Source organism: Carcharodon carcharias, chromosome 11 (assembly GCF_017639515.1).
Source record: "Carcharodon carcharias isolate sCarCar2 chromosome 11, sCarCar2.pri, whole genome shotgun sequence".
Taxonomy (NCBI): Eukaryota; Metazoa; Chordata; class Chondrichthyes; order Lamniformes; family Lamnidae; genus Carcharodon; species Carcharodon carcharias.
Window position 1 is genome coordinate 4,699,457 of NC_054477.1, and position 12,281 is coordinate 4,711,737.

General features: G+C 48.0%; 1 protein-coding gene across 1 annotated transcript in view; it reads left to right on the forward strand.

Moving 5' to 3' along the window:
- The window catches only part of LOC121284315 (hemopexin-like), a 46,178-nt gene that overhangs the window by 10,715 nt on the left and 23,182 nt on the right, over nucleotides 1-12,281 (forward strand). The window contains exons 5-8 of the mRNA XM_041199704.1: nucleotides 3,292-3,434; nucleotides 4,959-5,106; nucleotides 11,805-12,017; nucleotides 12,115-12,225. Of these exons, the coding sequence (XP_041055638.1) occupies nucleotides 3,292-3,434; nucleotides 4,959-5,106; nucleotides 11,805-12,017; nucleotides 12,115-12,225 (615 nt within the window). The remainder of the gene's footprint in view (nucleotides 1-3,291; nucleotides 3,435-4,958; nucleotides 5,107-11,804; nucleotides 12,018-12,114; nucleotides 12,226-12,281) is intronic.

Genomic DNA, 12,281 nt, shown 5'->3' on the forward strand with positions numbered 1-12,281 from the left:
TTGAGGAATATGGGGACAGGTGGATAGTTGGTGATTGAGGGATATGGAGAGAGGTGAGAAGGCTGGACTGAGGGATATGGGGACAGATGGGTAGTTGGTGATTGAGGGACATGAGGAGAGGTGGTAAAGTGGGGTTGAGGGATGGAGGAGAGGTGGGTAGATGGGGTGATGACATATTAAAATAATATTGACTGCTCTCACACAGTTACCTCTAGCCCCCCTGAACGATCTGTCCTTGGCCCCCCTCCTATTTCTCCTCTACATGCTGCCCCTCAGCTACATCATCTGAAAACACAGTGTTAATGTTCACATGTACACTGATGGCACCCAGCTCTATCTCACCACCACCTCTCATGACTTCTTGACTGTTGCCAAATTATCAGACTGTTAGTTAACACCCAGTACTCAAGAAGACTAAAGCTCTTGTCTTTGGTCCCCTCCACAAATTCCGGTCCCTAGCTACCAACTCCATCCCTCTTCTTTGGCAACTGCCTAAGGTCAAGGCTGATAGAAACATAGAAACATAGAAAATAGGAGCAGGAGTAGGTCATTCACCTCTTTGAGCCCACCCCACCATTCAATGTGATCATGGCTGATCCTCTATCTCAACACCGTACTCCCACTCTCTCCCTAAACCCCTTGATGCTTTTAGAGTCTAGAAATCTATCCATTTCCTTCTTAAATATATTCAGTGACTTGGCCTCCACAGCCTCTGTGATAGAGAATTCCATAGGTTCACCACCCTCTAAGTGAAGAAGTTTCTCCTCATCTCAGTCCTAAATGTATCCTGAGACTGTGACCCCTTGTTCTAGACCCCCCTCCCCCAGCCAGAGGAAACATCATCCCTGCATCCAGTCTGTCCAGCCCTGTCAGAATTTTATATGTTTCAATGAGATCCCCTCTCATTCTCCTAAACTCCAGTGAATACAGGCCCAGTCAGCCCAATCTCACCTCATACGACAATCCTGCCACCCAAGGTTGTGCACAACCCTGATGTGATATCGGATTCAAATTGAGCTTCTGACGGCCATTAAAGTCACCTATTTTCATCTCTGTAATATTGTCTGACATCACCCTTGTCTCAGCTCACCTGCTGCTGAAACCCTATTCATGTCTTTGCACCTCTAGTCTCGAGTATTAACTCTGCTGCCATGTCCTTAACTGTGTCATATCCTGGTTCCCCAATCACCCCTGTGCTGACCATCCTAAATTGGCTGGCGGTTAAGTAATGGCTTGATTTTAAAATTCTCATCCGTGTTTTCAAATCCGTCCATGGTCTCCAACCCCTCCCTATCTCTGTAACCCCCTCCAGACTCACAACCCTCCAAGATCTCTGCGCGCCTGTCATTCTGGCCTCTTAAGCATCCCCAATTTAACTGCTCCACCATTGGCAACCAAGTCTTCAGCTGCCTGTTTCCTAAGCTCAGGAATTCACTCCAGGTGATATCAAGAAACAGCTGAAGGCACTGGATACTGCAAAGGCTATGGGCCCTGACAATATCCTGGCAATCGTACTGAAGACTTGTGCTCCAGAACTTGCCGCGCCCCTAGCCAAGCTGTTCCAGTACAGCTACAACACTGGCATCTACCCGGCTATGTGGAAAATTGCCCAGTTACGTCCTGTACACAAAAAGCAGGACAAATCCAACCCAGCCAATTGCCGCCCCATCAGTCTACTCTCGATCATCATTGAAATGTTGGAAGGGGTCATCAACAGTGCGATAAAGCAGCACTTGCTTAGCAATAACCTAACCACTGATGCTCAATTTGGTTCTGCCAGGGTCACTCAGTTCCTGACCTCATTACAGCCTTGGTTCAAATATGGACAAAAGAGATGAGCTCCAGAGGTGAGGTGAGTGATGTCCTTGACATCAAGACAGCATTTGACTGAGTGTGGCATCAAGGAGCCCTTGCAAAATCAGTGACAGTGGGAATCAGGGGGAAAACTCTCCACTGATTGGAGTCATACCAGGATGGCTGTGGCTGTTGGTGGTCAATCATCTCAGCTCCAGGACATCACTGCAGGAGTTCCTCAGGGTAGTGTCCTCGGCCCAACCATCTTCAGCTGCTTCATCAATGACCTTCCTTCCATCATAAGGTCAGAAGTGGGGATGTTCGCTGATGATTGCACAATGTTCAGCACCATTCACAACTCCTCAGATGCTGAAGCAGTCCATGTCCAAATGCAGCAAGAACTGTATAATATCCAGGCTTGGGCTGACAAGTGACAGTAACAATAACAAGTGTCAGGCACTGATCATCTCCAACAAGGTAAAATCTAACCATCACCCCTTCATATTCATTGGTATTACCATCACTGAACCCCCCATTATCAACATCCTGGGGGTGGGGCGGGGGGGCGGTTACCATTGACCAGAAACTGAACTGGACCAGTCATATAAATACTGTGGCTACAAGAGCAGGTCAGATGCCAGGAATCTTGCAGCGAGTAACTCACCTCCTGAGTCCCCAAAGCCTGTCCACCATCTACAAGGCACAAGTCAGGAGTGTGATGGAATACTCCTCACTTGCCTGGATGAGTGCAGCTCCCACAACACTCAAGAAACTCAACACCGTCCAGGACAAAACAGCCTGCTTGATTGGCACCACATCCACAAACATTCAGTCCCTCCACCACTGACGCACAGGAGCAGCAGTGTGTACCATCCACAAGATGCACTGCAGGAATTCACCAAGGCTCCTTAGGCAGCACCTTCCAAACCCATGACCACTACCATCTAGAAGGACAAGGGCAGCAGATAGAAGGGAACACCACCACCTGGAAGTTCCCCCCCAAGTCACTCACCATCCTGACTTGGAAATATATCGCCGTTCCTTCACTGTCGCTGGGTCAAAATCCTGGAACTCCCTTTCTAACAGCACTGTGGGTGTACCTACACCACAGGGACTGCAGCGGTTCAAGAAGGCAGCTCACCACCACCTTCTCAAGGGCAACTACGGATGGGCAATAAATTCTGGCCCAGCCAGCAAAGCCCACTCCAATGAATTAAAAAAAAACTATTTCCCTCACTCTCTCCATCACACTCTTTTCCTTTAAGAGGCTCCTTAAAATCTTTGCCCATCTGACTCAAAGTCACATTTTGTGGGTCAGTGCCATGTTTTGGTTTGCAATGCTTCCTGTGAATTGCCTTTGGGATGTTTCATTCTGTTAAAGCTTCTATATAAATTTATGCTGCTGTTGATATTTTTTATGTACTGAAGCAAAGAGAAAGTTTTGATGTTGTGAGATTTATAAAAGACTGACTGTTCTCTCCATTACTTTTTTGACAGATGAGTTTTTCTGGAAAGGTTACAATACTCCCGCTCAGCGCATCAATGAAACCTGGCCCCTACTGCCCAGTCACATTGATGCAGCGGTCCGGATGCATCACAAACTCTCCCCGAAGCATAACGACAGAATATTTTTCTTCAAGGTAAGCTCATCAGTAACAGTATCCATGGTTACCAGGTGGAAAGAGAGCAGGCGCTGACGAAAGTGAGGGTGCGGGTGGGCACTTCTAGTGAGCTCCCTGAAGGCTGACTGCTGCTGCGGAGCTACCTCACGGAAGCTGCAGACCTGGACTAACTGCACGAGAAGGTCAAAATGCAGCAAATTGTGTCTATGTAGCACATTCAAGCACCTGAGAGCAGAACTCAAAAAACAGCTGTCCCCAGATATCATTTTTTATTATATTTCACCCTGGACATTTCAAGCTGCCCTTGGATGAGGTTTCGTTGAAAATGGGATGCCCATTTTGCCCGTGCGATGAACAAAAAATTGCACGGGCAACATAAAATCGTGGACAATAGGGTTTTTAACGGCCTTAATGGGCCCTTTAATTGTCGGCGGGTGCGGCTCCAACTCCTGTGCAAACCCATCGACCTCAGTATTTCAATAACCTTGGGATGCACACCTGATGTCATTGACCAGAAACTGAACTGAACCAGCCATATAAATACTGTGGCTACAAGAACAAGTCAGAGGCTAGGAATCCTGCGATGAGTAACTCCCCTCCTGACTCCCCAAAGCCTGTCCACCATCTACAAGGCACAAGTCAGGGGTGTGATGGAATACTCCTCACTTGCCTGGATGAGTGCAGCTCCCACAACACTCAAGAAGCTTGACACCATCCAGGACAAAGCAGCCACTTGATTGGCACCACATCCATAAACATTCACTCCCTTCACCACCGACGCACAGTAGCAGCAGTGTGTACCATCTACAAGATGCACTGCAGGAATTCACCAAGGCTCCTTAGACAACACCTTCCAAACCCACGACCATTACAATCTAGAAGGACAAGGGCTGCAGATAGATGGAAACATCACCACCTGGAAGTTCCCCTCCAAGTCACTCCTGACTTGGAAATATATCACTGTTCCTTCACTGTCGCTGGGGCAAAATCCTGGAACTCCCTCCCTAACAGCAGTGTGGGTGTACCTACACCACATGGACTGCAGCGATTCAAGAAGGCAGCTCACCACCACCTTCTCAAGGGCAACTAGGGATGGTTAATAAATGCTGGTCCAGCCAGCGAAGCCCATATCCCATAAATGAATTTGAAAAAATTTGCTTACGGGTGTCGAGGCATCAAGTAGAGCCAGACACACCAACAGACACACTGGATTAGGATTCAAAACTCTCATTCTCTGCTTAACAAGCTCATTTGGCACAGGAGCTGTCAGGAACCAAACCTAATGATCTATTAATTAATTAATTAATAATCTGAATGTTTGTGGGACACAGTGGAGGTAGACAAGATCAGTCGGATAGAATGCAGACAGGTACAGAGATCGAGGAAGGGTGAGATATGTACAAAACCAAACATCCCATATGCCTTTTAACAATTCTCTCAATGTGCTGAGTCATCAGCAATGATTTCTTTACATAGACCACCAGGTCCCTCTGTTCCTGAGCTCCCTTTGAAATTAACCATTGACCTGTTATTCATTTCCAGGGGAATCATGTCTGTCAATATTATGGCACTACATTAGAAGGCCGGTTCCTGATCCATGACAAATTCCCGGGAATTCCAGATAATTTGGATGCTGCAGTGGAGTGTCCAGTCGGAGATTGCAAGAATGATTCTTTGCTCTTTTTCAAAGGTAAGGCCATTAGCTACACTGGCAGATTTAGATTCTCCTCCTGGTGTATTCGAGTGGAGTCCAGTACAGCACCTCCTCAGTACTGTCCCTCTGACAGTGCAGCACTCCCTCAGTACTGACCCTCCGACAGTGCAGCATTCCTTCAGCACTGACCATCCGACAGTGCAGCACTCCCTCAGCACTGACCATCCGACAGTGCAGCACTCCCTCAGCACTGACCATCCGACAGTGCAGCACTCCCTCAGCAATGCCCTGGACTGTTGTTGTGGATTCTCTATTCAAGTGTCTCCAGTGGATGTTGAAGTCATGACTCTCTGACTCCGGGATGAGAGCATTCTAACCAGTGAGCCACAGTTTTCAATGCCTAGCCTCTACTCTACCCTGACCCCACTTCTAACCCCAACCCCTTCCCCAACCCGAACTCTAATCCCTAAATCTAACCTCTAATCCTAATGCATAACCCTAACCTTCAACAGTACCTTCCAAACCCACGACCACTACCATCTAGAAGGACAAAGGCAGCAGATAAATGGGAACACCACCACCTCAAAGTTCCCCTCCAAATCACTCACCATCCTGACTTGGAAATATATCATCGTTCCTTCACTGTCGCTGGGTCAAAATCCTGGAACTCCCTCCCTAACAGCACGGTGGGTGTACCTACACCACATGGACTGCAGCGGTTCAAGAAGGCAGCTCACCACCACCTTCTCAAGGGCAACAAGGGATGGACAATAAATGCTGGCCCAGCCAGCGAAGCCCACATCCCATGAATGAATTAAAAAACAACCTTAACCTCTTACCCTAATCCCTAACTCTGACCCTACCCCAAGAGTCATAGAATCAGACAGGCCCACAGCACAGAAAAAGGGACTTCAGCCCATCGAATCTGTGCCAGTCAAACAAGTACTTAACTATTCCAATCCCATTTTCCAGCACTAGGCCCATAGCCTTGTTGCCAAGGCATTGCATGTGTACATCCAAATACTTCTTAAATGTTATGAGGGTTTCTGCATCTATCACCCCTTCAGGCAGTGAGTTCCAGATTCCCACCACCCTCTGGGTGGAAGACTTCTTCCTGACATCCCCTCTAAACCTCCTGCCCCTTACCTTAAATCTATGCCCTCTGGTTATTGATCCCTCCACCAAGGTGAAAAGTTCCTTCCTGCCTATCCTATCTATGCCCTTCATAATTTTATACACCTCAATCATGTACCCCCTCAATCTCCTCTGCTCCAGGGAAAATAACCCAAGTCTATTCAATCTCTCCTCATAACTAAAACTCTCCAGCCCAGGCAACATCCTGGTAAATCTCCTCTGCACTCTCTCTAGTGCAGTCACATCCTTCCTATAATGTGGATTCCAGAACTGTACGCAATACTCTAGCTGTGGCCTAACCAGCGTTTTATACAGTTCCAGCATAATCTCCCTGCTCTTATATTCTATGCCTCAGCTAATAAAGGCAAGTATCCCATATGCCTTCTTAACCACCTTATCTACCTGTCCCACTACCTTAAGGGACCGGTGGATGTGCACACCAAGGTCCTTCTGATCCTTGATAATTCCCAGGGTCCTACCATTCATGTGACTTGCTTGTCCTGCCCAAGTGCATCACCTCACACTTATCTGGATTAAATTCCATTTGCCACTGATCAGCCCATCTGACCAGTCTGTCTATATCCTCCTGTAATCTAAGGCTATCCGCCTCACTATTTACTACCACCCAACCAATTTTCGTATCATCCACAAACTTACTGATCAACCCTCCTACATTCAAGTCTAAATCGTTTACATACACCACAAACAGCAAGGGACCCAACACCAATCCCTGTGGAACCCCACTGGACACAGGCATCCAGTCACAAAAACACCCCTCGACCATCACCCTCTGCTTCCTGCCACTCAGCCAATTCTGGATCCAATTTGCCAAATTGCCTTGGATCCCATGGGCTCTTACCTTCGTTATCAGTCTCCCATGTGGGACCTTATCAAAAGCCTTGCTGAAGTCCAAGTAGATCACGTCAAATGCATTGCCCTCATGTACACACCTGGTCACCTCTTCGAAAAATTCAATCAAATTGGTCAGACATGACCTCCCCTGAACAAAACCATGCTGACTGTCCTTGATTAATCCCTGCCTCTCCAAGTGTGGATTAATTCTGTCCCTCAGAATTGCTTCCAATAGTTTCCCCACCACTGAGGTTAGACTGATTGGCCTGTAGTTCCCTGGTTTATCACTTCCTCCCTTCTTGAATAACGGTACCACACCGGCTGTTCTCCAGTCCTCTGGTACCTCTCCTGTGGCCAGAGAGGTATTGAAAATTATTGCCAGTGCCCCTGCTATCTCCTCCCTTGCCTCACTCTACAGCCTGGGATATATTTCACCCGGGCCTGGAGGTTTATCTACTTTTAAGCCTGCCGGACCACTTAGAACCTCCTCCCTTTCTATGCTAATTTCTTTAATTATATCACAGTCCTTCTGCCTGATTTCCATACCCACATCGTCCCTCTAACTTGTGAACACCGACACAAAGTATTCATTTAGAACCCTACCTAAGTCTTCCAGCTCCACACACAAATTACCACTATGGTCCTTAATGGGCCCTTCTCTTTCCCTAGTTATCCTCTTACTCTTAATGTACTTGTAAAGTAACTTTGGATTTTCCTTTATTTTACCTGCCAATGTTTTTTCAAGCCCCATTTTTGCTCTCCTAATTTCCTTTTTAAGTTCCCCCCTACATATTCTATACTCCTCTAGGGCTTCTGCTGTTTTGAGCTCTCGGTATCTGCCATAAGCCTCCCTTTTTCTCTTTATCCAATCCTGTATTTCCCTCGACATCCAGGGTTCCCTGGAGTTGTTGGTCCCACCCTTTGTCTTTACTGGAATATGTTGGCCCTGTACTCTCCCTATTTCATTCTTGAATGAGTCCCACTGCTCTGATGCAGATTTACCTAAAAGTAGCTGCTCCCAGTCCACTCTGGCCAAATCATATCTGATCTTATTAAAATCGGCCTTCCCCCAATTTAGAACTCTGATTTCTGGCCCATCCTTGTCCTTTTCCATAACAACCTTGAATCTAACGGAGTTATGATCACTATCTGAAAAATGCTCCCCCAGTGATTCCTCTACCACTTGCCCGGTTTCATTCCCTAAAATTAAGTCCAGGACCGTCCCCTCCCTTGTAGGGCCTTCTACGTACTGGCTTAAAAAGCTCTCCTGGGTGCATTTTAAGAATTCCGCTCCCTCTAAACCTATCATACTATGACTGATCCAGTTAATGTTGGGGAAGTTGAAATCCCCCACTATTACTACCCTATTATTTTTACACTTCTCTGAACTTTGCCTACATATCTGCTCTTCTATTTCTCTCTGACTGTTTGGGGGCTATAGTACACTCCCTGCAATGTGACTGCTCCTTTTTTGTTTTTCAGTTCTACCCATACGGCTTCATTTGAGGAGCCTTCTAAGATGTCATCCCTCCTTACTGCTGTAATTGATTCCTTGATCAATATTGTGATACCCTCTCCTCTTTTAACTCCTTCCCTGTTTTGCCTGAAGACCCTATATCCTGGAATATTGAGCTGCCAATCCTGCCCCTTTCTCAGCCATGTCTCTGTGACAGCAATGGCATCATACTTCTAGATGTTAATTTGTGCCCTCAACTCATCTACCTTATTCATCAGACTCCTTGCATTAAAATAAATACCATCCAACATTGCCAAACTCTCTTGTGCCTTAACTGACCTATAATTTCTATGCCTTCCAGACTCACTTGCTTTCTCTTCTAATTTTGGCTGTGCATCTCCCCCTGCTGAACCTCCTCTCAGGATCCCATCCCCCTGCCAAGTTAGTTTAAACCCTCCCCAACAGCACTAGCAAACCTCCCCACTAGGATGTTGGTCCCATTCCGGTTCAGGTACAACCCGTATGCCTTGTACAGGTCCCACCGCCCCCAGAAACGGTCCCAATGTCCCAGAAATCTAAAGCCCTCCCTCCTGCAGCATCTCCAGCCACACATTCATCTGGACTAACCTCCTATTTCTATTCTCACCAGCGTATGGCACTGGAAGTAATCCAGAGATTACTACCTTTGAGGTCCTGTTTTTTAATCTGTTTCCTAGCTCCCTAAATTCTGCTTGCAGGACTTCATCCCTCTTTCTACCTATGCCGTTGGTACCAGTATGTACCACGATCTCTGTCTGTTTGCCCTTCTCCTTCAGAATGTCCTGCAGCTGTTCAGTGACATCCTTCACCCTGGCACCTGGGAGGCAACACACCATCCTGGAATCACATCTACAGCTGCAGAAACACCTGTCTGTTCCCCTTACTATTGAGCCTCCTAACACTATTGCTCTTCCCCTCTTCTCCCCCTGCCCCCCCCCCCCCCCCCCCCCCCACCCCCCTGCAGCTGAGCCACTCTCAGTGCCATCAGCGTAGCTGCTCTCCCCAGAGGAACCGTCACTCTCACTGTTCTCGAGCGAGATGCACCCTGGGGATTTCCTGACTCCCTGCCTGACACCTGGTCACCCATTCCCTCTCTGTCTGCACTTCCGTAAGCTGTGGGGTGACCATGTCTAAAAACGTGCTATCCATGAAACTCTCAGCCTCACAGATGCACTTCAGAGTCTCCAGCTGCTGCTCAAACTCTGAAACTTGGAGCTCAAGTAGCTGCAGCTGGTGGCACTTGCTGCACACGTGGTCAGTCAGAGTGCAAGGAGCATCTAGGACTTCCCACATGTTGCAGGCGGCACATAACATAAGACTGAGCTGCCCTGCCATGCCTCTAGTTGAAAAAAAACCCTTTCTTTAAGTTAAATACTGTAAAAAAACATTAAATTATTTATGTACTTTAAATAAAAACTAGAACACTTACCTTTGCTTAGCTTAATCTATTTTAAACTGGAGAAAAACTAAAGAAAAACACTTACCCACTACTAACCAATCAGCTTTCACCTTTGTGCTGACATCACGTTTTCAAGCTTCCCCACACTCGCGCTGGTTCCGATCTCTCCACCACTCTCTCGCGCTGGCTTGTGATGTCACTCTTGTTATTTTCAACAAGAACTGACAGCAGGACACTCTTCCCAGACTGCTTCACTGCAATGCTGACTGCAGGACACTCTTCCCAGGCTGCTTCACCGCGATGCTGACTGCAGGACACTCTTCCCAGAATATTTCACTGTAATGCTGACTGCAGGACACTCTTCCCAGACTGTGTCACCATGATGCTGACTGCAGGATGCTCGTCCCAGGCTGCTTCACCGCGATGCTGACTGCAGGACACTCTTCCCAGACTGTTTCACTGCAATGCTGACTGCAGGACACTCTTCCCAGACTGCTTCACTGCAATGCTGACTGCAGGACACTCTTCCCAGACTGTTTCACTGCAATGCTGACTGCAGGACACTCTTCCCAGACTGCTTCACTGCAATGCTGACTGTAGGACACTCTTACCAGGCTGCTTCACCGTGATGCTGACTGCAGGACACTCTTCCCAGACTGTTTCACTGCAATGCTGACTGCAGGATACTCTTCCCAGATGCTTCACTGCGATGCTGATTGTAGGACACTCTTCCAAAAATGCTTCACCACGATGCTGACTGCAGGACGCTCTTCCCAGACTGCTTCACTATGACGCTGACTGCAGGACGCTCTTCCCAGACTGCTTCACTGCGATGCTGACTGCAGGACACTCTTCCCAGGCTGCTTCACCGTGATGCTGACTGTAGGACACTCTTCCCAGACTGCTTCACCATGATGCTGACTGTAGGACACTCTTCCCAGACTGCTTCACCGCGATGCTGACTGTAGGACACTCTTCCCAGACTGCTTCACCATGATGCTGACTGTAGGACACTCTTCCCAGACTGCTTCACCGCGATGCTGACTGTAGGACACTCTTCCCAGGCTGCTTCACCATGATGCTGACTGCAGGATGCTCTTCCCAGGCTGCTTCACCGCAATGCTGACTGCAGGACACTCTTCCCAGACTGCTTCACTGCGATGCTGACTGCAGGACACTCTTCCAAAAGTGCTTCACCGCGATGCTGACTGCAGGACACTTTTCCCAGACTGCTTCACTGCGTTGCTGACTGCAGGATGCTCTTCCCAGGCTGCTTCACCACGATGCTGACTGCAGGACACTCTTCCCAGACTGCATCACTGCGTTGCTGACTGCAGGACACTCTTCCCAGACTGCTTCACCATGATGCTGACTGCAGGATGCTCTTCCCAGACTGCTTCACCGTGATGCTGACCGCAGGACACTCTTCCCAGACTGCTTCACCATGATGCTGACTGCAGGATGCTCTTCCCAGACGGCTTCACCGCGATGCTGACTGCAGGACACTCTTCCCAGGCGGCTTCACCACGAAGCTGACTGCAGGACGCTCTTCCCTAACCTCTGAACCCTTACCCTTACCCTAGCCCCTAAACCTAATCCATAAACCTGAGCCCAATTCTAACCCCAACCCTAACCCTACATCCCAAGCTCCAGCTTCTAACCCTCACCCTAACCTCTAATCCCCAACCTTCACCCTAATGCTAACCCCTAACTTTAACCCTAACCCCAAACCCTGCTGTGTCGCATTCAAGGTGCTCCCACGCCTGGAAATCCTAAAGCCCTGAGGATTCCAAGCTTTCTGGGTATGAGGAGTAAAACAGGACAAAGAAATAAACTCTGCAATCCTCTGTGCAGGAGAAACAGTGTACCTGCTAGATCTCCAGACCAAGCTAGTGAAGGAAAAGACGTGGCCTGAAGTTCATCACTGCACATCAGCCCTGAAGTGGATTGGTAATTTTTACTGCTTTCAAGGGACAAACTTCACTCGTTTCAATCCCAATACCGGCCTCGTTCCCCCAGGCTATCCGAAGGATGCACGGGATTACTTTATGCGTTGTGAAGGGCGAGGTGAGAGATTTGTTCTTGCTCCTGTTTGAGGGACACAGAAACATTGGGCCGGATATTAACTCAGGGTGGGATCTTATGGGATTTTTCTATTCAACAGGACATGGGAGAAAGAACAAAACATCAGCTGATTCCAACTATAACCGTTGTAATAACCGATCATTTGATGAGTTCAACGAGGATGAGCTGGGAAGGGTCTATGCATTCCGAGGTGAGAGCACACTCAGAGGACATGCCCCATCCAGTGCGACATTCGCCGTTACAGTT